The sequence below is a fragment of the Oncorhynchus tshawytscha genome, linkage group LG22 (genome assembly GCF_018296145.1).
Source record: "Oncorhynchus tshawytscha isolate Ot180627B linkage group LG22, Otsh_v2.0, whole genome shotgun sequence".
In the NCBI taxonomy this organism is placed as follows: Eukaryota; Metazoa; Chordata; class Actinopteri; order Salmoniformes; family Salmonidae; genus Oncorhynchus; species Oncorhynchus tshawytscha.
Genome location: NC_056450.1, coordinates 27,150,842 through 27,168,485, shown reverse-complemented (window position 1 = coordinate 27,168,485; position 17,644 = coordinate 27,150,842). Strand labels below are relative to the sequence as shown.

The window sequence follows — 17,644 nt, the reverse complement described above, 5'->3', positions numbered from 1 at the left end:
GGTGGACGCTGGACAGTCTGACCGGCTGGGAGGGCAGGAAGACCCCAGCCTGAGACAGACAGAGACACTGGCACAGATAGACTCATGCCGCGGGAAGATGTTTAGGGTTGAGGGTGCTGACATGACATTTTTATACCTTTAAAAATATATATTATTCAGATTATTCAACAGGTGCTACAGAACCCTCAACACCCCTACTTCCTGCGGCTATGGATAGGCTGAGTTTACACAGGCATCCCAATTCTGATCTTTTGCCCAATTATGGGAAAGATCTGATTTGTCAGAATACCAATTAGTGGCAAAAAAGAGCCTGTGTAAATGCAGCCTTATTGAAATAGCCTAAATTGGCAATTCCATGTTAACAGAGTGACACTGAAATTCGTTTTTTTCACTTTAAAATGTACATCAAACAAAAAACAATAATTGCAAAGTTAAACAAACCACACAACTATATGCAGAAGGACCACTTTTAACAATTTCCACAGAATGTTTTTACAAAAACACATTTGCTTGAAGTACAGTGCAGATGCAATGTTTGGAAAGAGAATAAAGGCACAAACAGCTCATTGCTGGCTGTCAAATATCATTTCAGCGAATCTTTATTCAGTTTTCAACGCTACATCTCTTAATTGGTCTGCAGATGGCGCTATTATAAATGGCACAAAACTTCTCCAAAACAGAGGCGCAAGGATGCGCTGGACGTATGTGATGAAGGAAGAAGCTGTCACATGTAAGCAAGTTATATACAAATTGTGCCAACATTGTATAGGTGACCATTTGTTGACATGTTTTGTTTCAAAATAGGTTACTTGGACAATTTATTAAGTGAGTGCAATGAAAATGTATGCATGCAATTTAATTTGAGATGAGTTCGGCAGTTCGAGTTAGGCTATGTTTATTTTTGAAGTATAAATTGTAGCCTATTTAATGATAATCATACGCCGTTAGGGAAGGTAACATATTCTCATTATCAACGCACAAGATGTACTACCATCACTATCCACTGCGTGTGTGTTTCCATTTATTAGAAAGGTAAAAGGCTTAATGATTAGGTGAACTGACAACTGGAATAGTTGTGGAGAGATTCAGCCCAGGCGGGATTCCACAGTAGGGCCCTATGTCTTCTCTAAACACGCCCCGGATATATGAGCCAGATATATAGATCATGCGGGTAGCAAAGGAACTGTGAGAAGGAGATAATCACACTACAATACTTTCTCATCCTTAGTTTTACCTGTGACACCCTCGCAATGACAAGCCGGCGCAGCAAAGGGGACACTTAAGGGGAATTTACGGAAATCATTACAGCTAGGAAACTATATCAAATTATTGAGAGTAACTATTGGGGATATTCGTTGGTATCGACTTGGAGTAACTTTGGATACTTGGACAGTGACTATCGGAGAATATCTATCTATTTATCATTTTCGCTTACACATTGCATGAAACTGAGAGTGGAAGCACCATGAGTCGGAAAACTAGGCGCTGGATTTTTCGGGTTTTGCTTTGCCTTGGGATTGTCTATTTGAAAATCGGGTGAGTTTGATTCTTATAGGCATGTCCATCTCACATTGTTATGTTCCTAAATATCAGAATATAAAACATAAAGAGTATAGACTATAACAGAACGTTTCGGATGTAATTTTGTTACACAGGCTACGTTTCTATAAATTAAACTTTCTTTCAATTATTGTAATTATCCATCTACGTAAACTATGTTCATTATTCATTTGACATTGGCCCGTGAACAATGCAAGGTTTCTGAGAGTTTAATTATTCTGTTCCAAAAAATCTACCGAGTTGATGGAAAATCTGCGTTTTTACCATTAGAAACCACCTGACGAAGTTTATTCCGATCTCTTGGCCCATACAAATCAAATACATTAAATTTATAAATTAGGCTACAGAATGTTTATGTTTAGTCCTTTCTATTTTGTAACACACTTGTAGATGACTCAAAGACAGGTTCATTGAGTTTAATAAGGGAGATATGCCTCGTATTTATACAAACCCAGGTTTAATAACCTCAAGAGGCAAGGAAAACATTAAGTCTGTGCTTTTAAATTGTATGAATGTATAACCCTATTTCATAATATAAACATGTAATAAAGCTTTAATAAACACGGTATTATCTAGGAGTTTGAAAACTATGTTGTCCATATAGCAATATCTGGCAGTCACTTTAATTCCATGTCTAACTCTTGTATCCTTACAGTGGCTTTTCATCCGTGGTCGCGCTAGGTGCGAGTATAATCTGTAACAAGATTCCCGGGTTGGCTCCCCGACAGCGGATAATCTGCCAGAGTCGCCCCGATGCCATTATTGTCATCGGAGAGGGAGCACAAATGGGGATCAACGAGTGTCAGTTTCAATTCAAAAATGGGCGCTGGAACTGCTCTGCGCTTGGAGAGAGAACGGTCTTCGGAAAAGAGTTGAAAGTGGGTATGTTGCAAATCAATTCAAGTTTGGTCAGAGTATTTTTAAATGTCATTTCATTACTAAAAATGTCCCCAATTGTATAATTTATATAGGCCTGTAGGTTAGCTTTCGCATTGTGAGTCAAGAGCGCTCAGTGCCGCATGCAGACAAATGTCCCGTATACTTTTGAGAACCTGGCTTAGCCTATATATTGAAATGACATTTGACACAAATCGTTTGTTTCTTTTCTGAATATTATCTACGGACTCATAGGTGCTAATATATTTCCCCCTTTTAATGTCACCAGCGCGTATACATTCCTGTCTTTAGGCTATATATACTTGCATTATGTGTGCGTCGATAACATGGACACACTTTAGAGAAAGGGAACTGCGTGTCCATTTGAGAGCAACATGCTGTGGCAATTACAATACGTTGACAGAGACTTTTAAAAACGTTTCCCATAGGCTATACACTAGAAGTATCAACAGGCAACTTAATTGTAACAGCATACACATTTTCCCAATAACCTAAATGATCATGGTTAGGTTGAAGCTGTGTCATTTACTTCCTATCTCTAAAGTCTAACACTGGTCTTACAAGAGAGAGCCAGAGTGAGAGAGAAAGAAGGGGAACTGAACAAGTCCAAACGGTATCAGAAGCCAGCACAGTAACAAAGCTCTTGTGAACATTGACAGCCTGTCTTTTCAGTGCAGTGTAGTCTCCTGAGACACATATTCACTGGTCTTTATCTTTCTCTATCACTGGGTGCTGTGGCTCTCACAGTAAAGACGACAATCTTACCACGGGTATAAGTTACAGTGGATAGAAAGTACAGAGAAATAAAGTCCTAAAATACTGAACTGAACATACACAGGGGAATAAGGAAAGAAAGGAAAAGTTCAAATGAAGTACTGGAACTACCTGGTCAGGCAATAGCATTGATGAGTGTATTGGATGTATTTGGGGACACGGGGATGGCCTACAATAGATGCAGGCTCATGGCTGGTACAATGGAGGCTGAACTTGTTCAATAAGAACTTTTCCATGTTGTGCCTATCAAGCATGCCCTGGAGTTGTCTGAAGGACTTCTTGGAGTATGCTCCTGTGCATAATATTGCATAAAGTCACAGATACTCTGGATAACAGAGCAGCTGACGTTGATCCCAATGTGATCAGATATTCAGCAGATGGTGAATCTGTGGCAACCAATAGATTGTTGCATATTCAGGGTGCAACTAGAATGTAGTCTAGGATCTTATCCTATCTCAACCTGGAGTTGGGCTCTTCAACAGAGTCGCACACAACAAATGTAGCTAATAGCATTGAAATAGAAAACGGTTGGTGTTTAAACCATCAATGACAATTAGCTACACTCTTAGAAAAATGGGTTCCAAAAGGGTTCTTTGGCTGTCCTGATAGGATAACCCTTTTTGTTTCCATGTAGAACCCTCTGTAGAAAGGGTTCTACATGGAACCCCAAAAGAGTTCTACCTGGAACCAAAAGGGTTCTTCATAGGGTTATCCTATGGCGACAGTTGAAGAACCCATTAAGGTTCTAGATAGCACCTTTTTTAAAGAGTGTAGACTACAGTATAGCTACTTGTCATCTTCTGATCTCTTATTTCCCTTCATACAATGCATTACTATAAATCCACAACTAGTGCATCCAATGGCAGTTCGCAATATTATTGATGGTTGGCACTATGAAAAGGTCTTGGCTATCTACAGCTGTTGGTGTGAAAGGTATAATCCTCTCCTGCTGTTCAAGTGAAAACGGTGGTCTTTCACAATATGTTTTCTTCATGAATGAGTGGTTTAAGACATTGAAGAGTTTGGCATGGACAACCATGCAAAATAGATTGGTTTCACTGATCAGATTAGTGGTTAGAAATGAATGCCATTGTTGATGTCTAGTGTGAGTGGGGTGGAGCTTGCATGCTCTCACTTGTGGCCTAGGAAAGGCAGCCTAGGGTTTTTTTGTTTGCAGGGGTGCAAGGTGCATCTAATGTTTTTAGTATTTCAGTAGTTTTTCAGTAGTATTTTGTGCGTTGCATATCAACCAACATGAAGACTAAAATAACATTTAATGAGACTTTTTTAAATGGGCTTTTCTACATATAACTTGGTGCAATAAGAGTATTCATATTCAACACTTCAAAGCATTGCTTCCGTTGCTTTTAAGTCTTTCCACTCAGGTCTCATGACAAAGTACTACATAATTCCTACCCTCCTTTGTTTTGAACCAATGATCTGGGGGAAAATGAACAGCGGAGCAGTCAGAACTGACTGACTTTGTGCTGGCACACCTTCTTTTTTTGGCTCGGGGCCATTCAAATCTATAAAAACGTCCACATAATTGATGCCTCAATATGAGGTTTTTTTTCCAATGGCAAGGGCACAGATCCAAGATGTTTATCAAGAACAGGGCAGCAGCACCTAGTGAATCTGTGTTCACCAGAAAGTACCGAGGATGGTATCGTGTTTGTTTGGAGGAAATGTCAACTGGAGGAGTTTGTTTACATAGATATGATGGATATTGCCATCGGTAGCTTATTGTTTGTATATACTCTAGCTACATAACTTCAGATGCAGATATTTCACTCTCTATGCATGCACACAGAGAATTCATGTTTGGTTAATAATAAGATTAATATCTACGACCCATTTGTTTGCATCAGGAAATAATGTTAAACTAAACTAACTCATTGGAAAATTACACAAGTATGCACTTATACATTAAAGCTTGGTATTAAAGCTTGGTATAAGCCAGTTTCCCTGTTCCCTATTTGCTTATCATCTTGAGACCTTGAAATACATGCTATGACTAAAATCTTTTTGCAAGAAGCTCTCTCTTTAAATCATGACAGGTTAATCTTAAACTATTTCCCGATAATTCAAACACCCCAGTGTGCGTAAATGATTTGTTAGTCGGACCTTGGGGAGATAACCTCTGAATCAAGATCCACCCTGCAAGAATACACAGAGCGTACCAGGCTCTGATCGGATCAATAGCTCTTCCTTCTCCAAAGCCCTCTCATTCATACTGCTTTATTGACTTGTTCACAGCCATTTTGGTAAAAGGCAGGCCAGTTTCCAGATTACTGTAGTCATTGAGTGGTCGTGAGTGAGACTGACAAAGATTTTGATATGAGCACTCACACTTATTGGTTAATCTGCTTTCAAATTGCTATTTTTCAACATACAGTATATTTTATATGCACCATTTAGACGGAAGTATGTAATGAAAATTCATATTTCCTCCCTTATCCCTGTCCTATTTATCAAGTGGTGAAACATACAGCTGTAGCACCAAAAATATATGCATTATTCCTGATATCAGATATCTCCCAGATATCACACTCATTCATACATTAAAATTATGAACTGCAAGTCAGTAAAATATTCAAGTTCCTCCTATGTTCTCTCCTAGGCAGTAAAGAGGCTGCGTTCACCTATGCCATCATTGCGGCCGGAGTTGCCCACGCCATCACTGCAGCCTGTACGCAGGGAAACCTGAGTGACTGCAGCTGTGATACGGAGAAGCAGGGTTTCTACAGTAAAGGCCAGGGCTGGAAGTGGGGAGGCTGTTCAGCAGACATCAGCTACGGCCTGGGCTTCTCAAAGGTGTTCGTTGATGCCAGGGAGGTCAAACAGAACGCCAGGTCTCTCATGAACCTGCATAACAACGAGGTGGGACGCAAGGTACGTGACCATCCACTCCACTTCTTGTTTCTTTCTCCATAGGGAAGGATCTTACAAATGTGCTATCTGAATTTGAACAGTTTCTCAAAGCAAGAAAATATTCCTGCAGCAACAGGAAATGTTAATTATTATGTTGATTTTAATTAATGAACATTTTTGTAGGGGTTGATACATTTTCTGTTCGGGCAAATCAAATCTGAAATGTTTACGTTGAAATTACGATCTTTATAAGCTTTTTTAAATCCCAAATATACTACAAGTTTACATTTCCTGCTGTGCAGGAAAATCCTCTGAAACAAATTTAGATAGCACATCTGTAGGTGGAAGGCTCCATGCATTTTCAAACAGAAAGCCAGATCTCTGATGAACCTTCACATCAACGAGGTGGGATGCAAGGTACATGACTACACCACTCCATTTCCTGTTTCTCTCTCCATAGGGAAGGATCATAGATAGAAAGCAGCATGTATTTTCCATGGTGAAAATGTCATCCCAGCAAACCTAAACTGGATCCCAGAATATTTAATTAGGTGATGTAGGACCATTCTCCAAAAACGTTTCAATACAACAACATCTGAGGGTAGTTCACTCAAAAAACATTTTTTGTGGTATGAAAACATCAGACCAACATAGATTTTTCGGAACAATCTCAGTAATCTCTTATAATGTCTTTATTGTAATCAGGAACTAGTTTCTTGAAGATAAAATGTGCTGTAGTTTACCCAAATTGGTACAGAGCAGACTTGAAAGTAAATACCAAATCTAAATCTGAGACCGAAGTGTTGGTTAACGACATGGCCTTCCGAATGTAGGCTAGGCCTCAGTAACCATGGCTGTTGTGATTTAGTAGTCTCCACCATGCTCAGAAGCGGGTGGACCTTGCCAAGGATCTGGGCATTGGGGCCAAGATTAAACAGGCAGTGAAATAAATGGAAGCTTTTAGGGAGGGGGGGGGCAGTTTAAGTGGCAGGGTTTGATTACGACCCAGATCTCTGGGCAGAAAACAAATTGACACTGTACATTAGATTGGTCCCTATGCTCTGCACTTTTGGGAGAAGATACAGTTACTTCAGGTTTATCACAATACCTACATTCCTTGGATTGTCTGATATTGCAGAGCCAAGCACTTATTGTGTGTGATAGTCTTGTGCCACAGGTTTCTATGTGATACTTATTGTCCATAACCTCTCCTAACATCGTAGAATCATATCTACTGTATCACCAAGTCTCTTGGGAGCGGTTACCTGCCTAACGAAGACTTTAAAGCAACTTATGTGAGTCACCTGCTGTTTTCAATGGCTTGTAGTCTGTCAATGACTAACACTGTGGAAAAATCCCTAGAAACAACCAGGATGGATCAGGGACTAGGGACTGTTCACATTCTCAGATCAAGGCTCCTGTGCATCCATGGCTGCAGCAAATAATAGATCAGCCCTGAGACTCCAGCAAGTCTGCAAGTCAAAGAAGAAGCGGAATAATTGTGCCAAACAACTTGGGCGAGGCTCCTTAGTAGTACACTGGAGTTAGTGAAGAGGAAAGAAGCACCTCTCCCTCCAGAGTCAAGCCTTACCCCTCTCTCTCTCTTCTTTCTGTTCCACAGAGGCCTGATTCAAACCACCAACACGTACCCAGACAGACTGAAAAGCCTTCACTCACACATTGTGCTCAACAGCTCACTGTTGCCTTTCTGTGTGGGGCCTGAATTCATCCCGCTTATCTAGACAGCTAAATTGCCTCTCACAGTGAAACGGGCTACATTCGTGGATTCAGATCAGTTGTGCCTTTTCTTTTTTCCTTCTCCTTGGTAATAAATGGCCTCTCTGTTTTGATAGTTATCCCCCCTCCTTTATTTATGCTAATCAACGCAGTGACACTGAGCAGGAGCGAGGTTCACAGCCCCCAGGTCCAATACGACCAGACAAAGCCTGTCACAAGTGTTGGTCACAGGGCTACTGATGGATTAGGAACTTGGAAGCCAAGTGTTGTCTGGTATACCACGGAGGGCTAACCGCAAAGACCGTTGTTTCTCCGCACTTTCATGCATTTGTATGCATTTCCAGTAAAAGGCACTAAAATACAATCTGTTTTATTGATTCTAGAATTTGTGGACATGGAAAATCAATATGCATTGCAACATAATTAAAGGTTTTTCACTTGTCACTGATTGCGTGAACTCTCCAAATTTCTATCTATTTTAGCATATAGATAGTAGATTCCAAACAAACTCCCCATACAATTTAGTTCAAGGAATTGGGACAAGTACATTAGTGTAGCTATAGTGTTGGCTGTGCCTTTTCAGGTTGAGATAGCAGACACTTGTAATAGTCATCGGAGAAGGTTTTAACATTAATCCACATCATTCAGCAGCTTGTCCAGTCACTCCTACACACAAGGAGACTGTAACCTGATCCAGAATTATGGCTCCTGTGTACAGTCTGAATTAAGCTACTGTTTTCTAAAGGGCTGTTGTATTCACAAGTAGCTAGTTACTGATCTAATGCTGCACTGTGCACACAATGTTACCCACTTCCTTGACTTTTACATACCTGAGTCTCAGAGTATGTCACTGTGCTATGTTGCTATTTTCAGCAATCAAACTATGTAGGCCTGTAATTTACTTCAACATCCACTGACTCTTGGCCCTGCACAGAATGTTTTGATTTCAGAGGATCATGTTATTATGACAATAAACATGGAACCCTCGGGGCCATTATCGTGCATTATAAGTGCATTATAAACATAGTAGAATGATATGTTTGCAGATGCCTTTCTTTTTCAATGACCTACTTTTATATATGGTGATAGAAGCTTCAGCAGATGGTTTGCAAGGCCTGTAAAGGTAACCTCTCTCCTGGTTGTTTGTGTGTCTAGATCCTGGAGAAGAACATGCATCTGGAATGCAAGTGTCACGGTGTTTCGGGCTCCTGCACCACTAAAACCTGCTGGACTAAACTTCCCAAGTTTCGCGAGCTCGGCTACATTCTCAAAGAGAAGTATGCCCATGCTCTGCACGTGGAACCGGTCAAAGCCAGCCGCAACAAGCGGCCCAAATTCCTCAAGATCAAGAAGCCCTACTCCTACCGGAAGCCCATGGACACAGACCTTGTGTTCATTGAGAAGTCCCCTAACTACTGCGAGGCGGACCCGGTGACAGGCAGTATGGGGACACAGGGCCGGATGTGTAATAAGACTGTTACGCAGCAGATCAGCGGCTGTGACCTGATGTGCTGTGGACGAGGGTACAACACACACCAGTACTCCCGCGTGTGGCAGTGCAACTGCAAGTTCCTGTGGTGCTGCTACGTCAAATGCAACACCTGCAGCGAGAGGACAGAGGTGTACACCTGCAAATGACAGTATTTATTGGACCGTCGGATGTGTGTGTGTGTGTGTGGGTGTGGTTGTGGATGTGTGTGTGTGTGTGTGCATAATGGAAACTTTTTTAGGTAATGGATCATTGCTGTTTTTTCAGCAGTAGACATTGAGGAACTATAAGCAGAAGATGGAACAACAGCGATTTTGTCTGCACACAATGCTCCTTCTCCCCTCTCATTGGACATATACTGGGATGCCTGCAACAGATCACCATAAAGGGAAACACACTGTGTCCTGGATGGCAGGATGGGACAGCCTCAGGACATGAACTATAACACACTGCGCTATCTGCCAGCCAGCCAGCCAGCCTATGTTTTTGGACTATGTGTCAATGCTGAGACTGTTAAAAAGCTATGGATGGATGTGTACTATTTGTTGACTGTAGAGTGAATGGATTCCCCCAACGCTCACCATAAATCAATGCTGGATATAATGCTGCACAAATGAAATTAAACAGCTATTGGGAATATTTAACACACTGTATTTAGAGACAAATAAATCATAATAATTTATTTCATAAAGAAACTACTGATTTGATCCATTATGGAGCAAGTCTTAATTGTGTAGATGGTGGGTTCTTCCCCAATGAGAGTTTTTGTTATTGTTTTGTTTGTTAATGCAATCCAAAATAGAATTTAGAGTCATACACTGGAATTAGGACCACCTGGAATATTCTGTTGCTCAGATTGTTCCAGGTTAGGCTGGTAAGAGGCTACTGACATGAGTTTGTGCTTAATCTGAAATCGTACCCTATTCCTTTTGTAGTGGCTCTGGCCAAAAGTAGTGCACTATATGGGGAATAGGGTGCCATTTTGGACGTGGACTTAGTCTTCCTTCTGTTTGCTGCTAGTCTGGAGAATCCCTCACTGTGGTCTAAGGGCATCAACACTACTGTCTGTGTTGAGTGACAACGCTCACCTCAAGCTGACTAAATTTAACAAGACATATTCAACCAGACACTCTTTTTGGTAAATATTGGTAAAGAGAGTATATTTTGAAAAAGCCTATTTTTATATACATGTCTTATTTATACTATTTCTTCTGGCATATTTCAATATCACACTCTTCCCTCTTTATGCCTCTGGAAAACCCATTCAATATCACACTCTTCCCTCTTTATGCCTCTGGAAAACCCATTCAATATCACACTCTTCCCTCTTTATGCCTCTGGAAAACCCATTCAATATCACACTCTTCCCTCTTTATGCCTCTGGAAAACCCATGTGGGAAAATGTGCCACTGCTGTCACTTCATTGTTGTACTGTATACTGTATTGTTGTACTGTATACTGTATTGTTGTACTGTATACTGTATTGTTGTACTGTATACTGTATGTTATTTGGAGCCATGTGTTTGTCCCTGTGAATATATGGCTGTGTTCAAACTGCTTTGTTTACTGCATTTCATGACTGCTATGGTTGGAATACAGGAACGGGGATAAGACTAACAAGCCATGACTCTGAGGGTTTCATTTCACTACTAACCCTACAGATCTTTACTTGATCATCCTGTTGTAGATCTTTCCTGCACTGTAAGAAATTTCAAACTTGTAGTGTATTTCAGCTTTAAAAATACTTAAGTATGTCATTTCCCCTTTGAAATTTCAGACTTGAGTTAGCCGAAAAAAATGTATAAATGTATCAACCCGTAATTATAACCCACATAATAATTCTCATTTCCTGTTGCTGCAGGATTATTTTCCTGCTGTAGAAAACTGGCTCAAATTAAGATGCTACATCTACAACTTACACGACAAGAGAGGCAGCTCAAATTGGTTCTGATTTTCAGCCTAAATATAGCCTGGTCTCTAAAACCACAATGTTATTACATATTAATTACATGTTAACTACACATTAATTAACTATGGGCTTTATTACTTGGACTTTAAGTTGATTGTATTGTATGACAGTTTTATGCTGCCATTAGGCTGCAACACGCCACATTGAGCAAACTATTATTTATTAAAGACAATGAAGCTAATAGACCATAGATATCATATGTGATCGTGGTAAGGCTTAAATGCTTAGAGTTAAATCAATCACTGACACGGTTCACTCTATGGTTGCAAACTGTGAAGTAAGCAGGGCTAAAGAAAAAAAGAGACATTCTTGGAGAAAGTGCGGAAAGTTATTCAGACTTAATTGAGGGCCCATCTTGGCTTCAGACTGGGAAGGACGCGGTTGAATGTAACGGAGGAGAAAAGCGTTTGTGCGCTAATGGTAGGATGTTGGTGTAATTGATGAGGCTGGTTGGGCTGGCTGTCACGGTGGTGATGACTTGCTCAGGCAGGGAGGAGTTGGAGCTGTCAGCTGATAGATGACCAGCACATCTGCTTCATTCACTCCTAAAGCCCCTAGTTGCTACAACAACTCCCTCTGCACCCCAGAAAATGTGAGGCAGTCCAAAGGAGATGCCGGCTGACATGTCAGGGAAATGTTAACGATGCTCAAGCCCACAATCGCCCTCTTCCACTTCCCTAATAAAACTAGAACAGGGAGAGAAAGGTGTTAACAGATAACTTGGTCGCAATGTGACCCTCTGAAATAAAGTTATGTATGAATTTGGCCAACAGCTCAATATTTCACAAATTTTGCGAAGACGACTTACATTTCTACAGTGAGGGCCTTCATTCATTCCCTAATAAAATCTTCTTCTGACGTAATATTCTGTTCCAGGGCCGTATTCATAGAACATCTCAGAGTAGGAGTGCTGATCTTGGATCAGTTTAGCCTTTTAGAATAATGAATGGATAGGGTGGGGGGCTGATCCTAGATCAACACTTTTACTCTGAGACACTTTATGAATATGGGCCCAGCGCTCTAAATAGGGGTCCGGCTGCACCTGAAATACCCTAACAAAACTGATACTGGAATGTATTGTGATTGTTGACCCCTGAAGAGGGTTGTAACTGTGACTTATTTGTGTTTGAGAGAAAAGCTTCCAGTGTTCATTGCTTCAATAGAGTCCAGCATAAGAAAAGGCAGCTGACCAAACAGCCCTGGTTAAAGTTAAACCAGGGTTTGTGTTGAAGACTCACCACATTATCTCAGTGTCTAAAGAAGTCCTCCCCCCCTCTACATCTCTGAGGATCTAATATGGGTCATCTTAGACCAATTCACACTCACTTAGTCTTCAGCTAACCTTTCAATGACTATGGAGAATCTGTAGACTCTGTGAATGATGCGTCCTCATGTCAGAGCTCCCCTAATGGTTCAGCATCCATTTATGGTGAGTAATGATTAAATGAGGTGCTGTTACAGTCATATTGTCAGTGACCTAAAGAAACCTTCACATTGGATCATCAGTGTGTGTGTGTGTGTGTGTGTGTGTGTGTGTGTGTGTGTGTGTGTGTGTGTGTGTGTGTGTGTGTGTGTGTGTGTGTGTGTGTGTGTGTGTGTGTGTGTGTGTGTGTGTGTGTGAGTGTGTGTGTGTGTGTGTGATCCACCTGCCTTGTGACTCAGTAAGATCTACACCACAACAGAAGACACAGTCTTTCCCACACCCCCCACAAACACACTGTTTCATCAAACCAAAACTCCATGTTCTTTGATATCACGGCATAAGCCAGACACTCTTAATCAAGTTAGAGGATCACTGCAATACTAATTATACCCTTAACTGTGCTTCTCCATAAACAAGACTGTGTCACTGCCAAACCATTCAGGGGTGTAATAGACATGTCACTCTGAACTGGGGGGGGTTGTACCCTTTGAAGGTTTGTTTACAAATACACAAGCACAAACACACACACATGCACACACACACGCACATATTGATGCCAGTGGTAGCACCTGCATTACCTGGAGATCGGCGGTAGTGACTGATTTATAGTTAGTAGTCTGGCTGTATCTCTGTGTTGTTGCTGGTGGCTTGCCATGGCTTCCCTATCTGCTGCTGAGACCTGCTACATTAGGGCAGCCATTCAGTCTGCTGTAGCTAGTACCCACAGTCTAAATCACTCATTATTCATTTAAAGCACTTATAACTTATTCATCCTCAATATCACCTGTTTGGAGTAGTGATGAGATTACCCATCAACAGGTTTCACCTGATGGAATCTAACATCAGTGAGTCTTTGGCATCTATTTGAGAGGCAGATGACAGCAATGTAGTCTTACCACTAATATTGACATACAAAACACAGAGTCAATCTTATTTGATCTTAATTCAAGGCTTTTGGTGCCGCTCACCAGATTTGGCACAGAATTTAATTCTATAAAAATGGCAGCTCTACTCTTCATACTCCCTTCAAATCAAATCCAAACAACTTGTGTTGGTAACATACACGTGTTTTAGCAGATGTTATTGCTGGTGTAGATTAATTGTTGTGAGTCTACCTAACCATCCAGAGGATTAGAGTCCAACGATAGCATTTCATCTTTCCAGCTTTGATTTGTGAACAGGCTGGCTGTATACGGTATGCATACAATGACGTCTATAGTAGCGGGAGGTGACTCACAATTTCACCGCATTAAAAGTTTAAAGGAATTGGAAATATATACGTATTTACAGTATCTTAATTCAAAACAAACCAGCCTCTATGTGTCAGAACAATAATTAGCTGGTTTCAAGCACTTCAGTCATAGAACACCAGTAAAGACAGTAATTTGGTAGAGTGGGAGGAGAGAGAAAATATGCTTTCCACTCCACTGTCTGTCTGTCTGTCTGTCTGTCTGTCTGTCTGTCTGTCTGTCTGTCTGTCTGTCTGTCTGTCTGTCTGTCTGTCTGTCTGTCTGTCTGTCTGTCTGTCTGTCTGTCTGTCTGTCTGTCTGTCTGTCTGTCTGTCTGTCTGTCTGTCTGTCTGTCTGTCTGTCTGTCTGTCTGTCTGTCTGTCTGTCTGTCTGTCTGTCTGTCTGTCTCTCTCTCTCTCTCTCTCTCTCTCTCTCTCTCTCTCCTCTCTCTCCTCTCTCTCCTCTCTCTCACACTGTCCATAAATCTTCTGACACATGATTCTGTCAGTCACAGGTACTTTTGTTTTTCCTCTGGTTGGGACATGCACAAGCACCTGAGCTCTGCAGCAGTAAATTGTAGAGTACAAGGTTGTCTTTATACGATTTCTCTGAGATATGGGCACATACACTCATTGTGCAGTCTCTTAACAATGTGTGCATGGTGTTGGAGGCCATGCGATTGAAGCGGGAGATAGCCGACAGTATCCACTCTCCACAAGAGAGATCCTCCAAGCAACCCTCACAGGGTCTATCTGATTTCCGATGTAAACACGTTTGGCATGACAGCCTCCTGGAATTGTCGTCAGTAAGAGCCCCTGACAGAGGTCTTCTCAGCTATCTAGGGGACATTCAAGTGAAGGATACCCATTCAAACAGCCCCTGTGGGGTAGAAAGCTCCTGAAATATGTAGTCAGGGCACAGCAATGCATATTAGCAATCAAGAAATGAGACCTTTGAGTGCACTGTTTAAAGACCGTCTTTGATGATTGTCCATGAGCTGTGTAATATACTGTAATGCAGTATCGTCAAAAGATCTCAGCGGCCCCATGCGATACTTTTCATTTTTTCTCTGTGAGTAGTTTGAAACAGGGTATGGAAGGCCCTCATGCCCGCCCCCCTCTCTGATAACGTCACCTGAGCCAAGCTTACAGTAATCTGCCGACGTCTCGGGCGTCCTGACACGGGATGTTTTGAACAAAAACACCAACCTTAGTGTAACCCCACAAGGCCCAGAGACACTTGGGAAATATCCGTGATCTCCCTCCAGCAGTATGTCTGCCAGAAGCCAGCTAAGCTTTCCTCTTTGGTTGACAGTGCAAAAGGTTTATAACTAACCATAGAGTTGCTCACTCTCACTGTCAGTCAGTAGTTACCGACGGATTACGAAAGACCTCTCCAACTAGTGTTCACCTCACCAGTTCAACACATATAGATGTAGGATCTTAATTTGACCACTCTTTTGTTGCTGAGAATTTTCCTGCACCAAAGGAAATGCAGATGAGCTTCATGATTTACATGAATTCAGTGAAAACCTACACTAAAGCAATGTTATATTAACAGTATTGCACTTTTCATGTAGCCTAGTTTTGGCAGCTAATAGCCTAACTACCGAGCAAACATTATGGACTAAATGGTCAAATTCGGTTGCTGCAACATTATTTTGCTGCGACAATACTGGTCAAATTAAGATCCAACATCTGTAACCCCATGATCTGGGAACTGGGAAGAAGAAAGGAACAGCATCTAACTTCAAATTGAGCCAAATCTTCTCCACTTTTTCAATTAAAGAGACTCCCCTCTCGTACTATTCCATCATATTAACATGTCAAATGTCATATTTCTTTGATGTTGAAGTGGTGATGCCTGTCTTAGAGAACGATGAGGAAAGGTGCACAAACAAGTCATTGTGGAATAAACATTCTGTGTGTACTTCACTGATGGTGCCATAGCTTCCAAACCCTGTCACTTGGCTGATGGGTTCAGAGGGAGTTGCAAGGCATTCTCTCCTCCAGCATCTTGCTACCTGCCCGGACTTGCTACTAAATGTATCATTGCAGAGAGCCATGTAACACTTTGAGCTGATGCTGCCAGTTGAAATAACTAAGCCATGTGGTCAGAGCTATTATATCATTCATCTTCTGTTCCTCGACTCCTGTTGTGCCAAGTGATGGATAACACCCGAGGCTGTAACCAGGGTTTTGAGTTTTAGTGAGGTTCCAGAATTTCTTTTGAAAGTTGAAGCTAATGTAATGCATTTCTATACATTTAAATAGCTTTAAAATGCTATTTGAAGAACAGCAAAAACAAGCAAAAATGACCCCAGCCATTATCACCTTGGCTGCTGTAGGTTCATTCACCTCAGTCTATCTACAAACATAACCTATTAGCTATACAATTGCAATGTTATACCCCTGAAAGGGGGGAAATGTTTGAGAGAGTGGTGAATCTGCTACTAAAAAGACACAGTGAGGCAAATCTGTGCGACACAGGTGAAAATAATGTACAAAACATATTGATAAAAGTCACCTTGTCCGAGAGAGATTTACATGGTTATCAAAACGAAACACAGCCCTTATTTTAAGTGTTTCCAAAATCCCCAATGGGGAAAATGAATGGTGGAAAAACAGTTGGAACCATTTCCCTGTTTGACCGCTAGGTTTTATGGGTATTATGATACCTCCACTGTGGGGTTCTATGCAGAAATCCCTCCTCCATTTACTGGTTGCTAACATTCTAATAGTTTTCTTAATTTCAGTACAAAACAGAAACTTAAGAACAGGAAGCATAGAAATAGCACACATAGAACATATATACCTCTTCTTAGACTTGCTTTCAATGTGAATGACAGATCTAATAACACACATTTCTATGTGAATTTGGTTGGGTTGCCCAAAAAGTTACAAATTGCAGCTTTAAAAAGGACCATACTGTAGATTTAAAAAAACAACCTAGAATTAAAGAGTAAACTTAACAGTAGATAAGGTGAGAATCTTCCACCCAGAGTAGTTCTACATCCCTGACTCCCTCTCTGTAAATGACAGGCAGTGTTTGCTGTAAACAGTTGAAAGACCTCAGTGGTGAAGAGCTTTGATGAATGGTACCTCCGGTCAGTCTCCCTATACACACTAGTTAGGCTATTCCGAAAATGTACCCTTGAGAAGAAGAAAAAAATTGTTTCCACCAGGTGCTCAAAGCACTTTCCATTGTATGGGGTTGGGAAATTGACCTTATCCTCAGCCCCCATGGAACCATGTCCTGGAAAAGGCCCAGTGTGGGAACGGCCCCTTGTGACACTTGTAGATGGTTCTACAGTTCACATGGAGGTCAAAGGTTGTTGTGTGTGGCAGAGGACGACAGTTGGGTGCACTGCTCTGAGGTCACCCTAAGTAATGGTAATGAGATAACGAACGGGACAAAAGATGGAGGATAAAGAGAGAGATGGGGGAGAAGAGGATCATTGTATCATTCAGACACCAATCAGAGGTTAGTTTGTCTCTCCAGAATGATTGCACTGATGTAAGATCTTAATTTGAACAGTTTCTCACAGAAGAAAAATAATCCTGCAGCAACAGGAAAAGGGAATTATTGTGTGAATTGAAATTTATGGAATTGTTGTAGGGGTTGATACATTTTTTGTGATGGCAAATAAAGTCTGAAATGTTTATGTTGAAATTTTAAATATTGAATACACTGCA

At 41.1% G+C, this 17,644-nt stretch overlaps 1 protein-coding gene across 1 annotated transcript; it reads left to right on the top strand.

The window, feature by feature from the left end:
* Positions 1–1,176: 1,176 nt before the first annotated feature.
* LOC112222221 (protein Wnt-7a) lies at positions 1,177–10,948 on the top strand. The gene is made up of 4 exons (XM_024384924.2): positions 1,177–1,536; positions 2,216–2,442; positions 5,852–6,123; positions 8,995–10,948. The coding sequence occupies exons 1-4, from the start codon at positions 1,466–1,468 to the stop codon at positions 9,475–9,477; spliced, it is 1,053 nt and encodes a 350-aa protein (XP_024240692.1). The 5' UTR covers positions 1,177–1,465; the 3' UTR covers positions 9,478–10,948.
* The last annotated feature ends 6,696 nt before the right edge of the window (positions 10,949–17,644 follow it).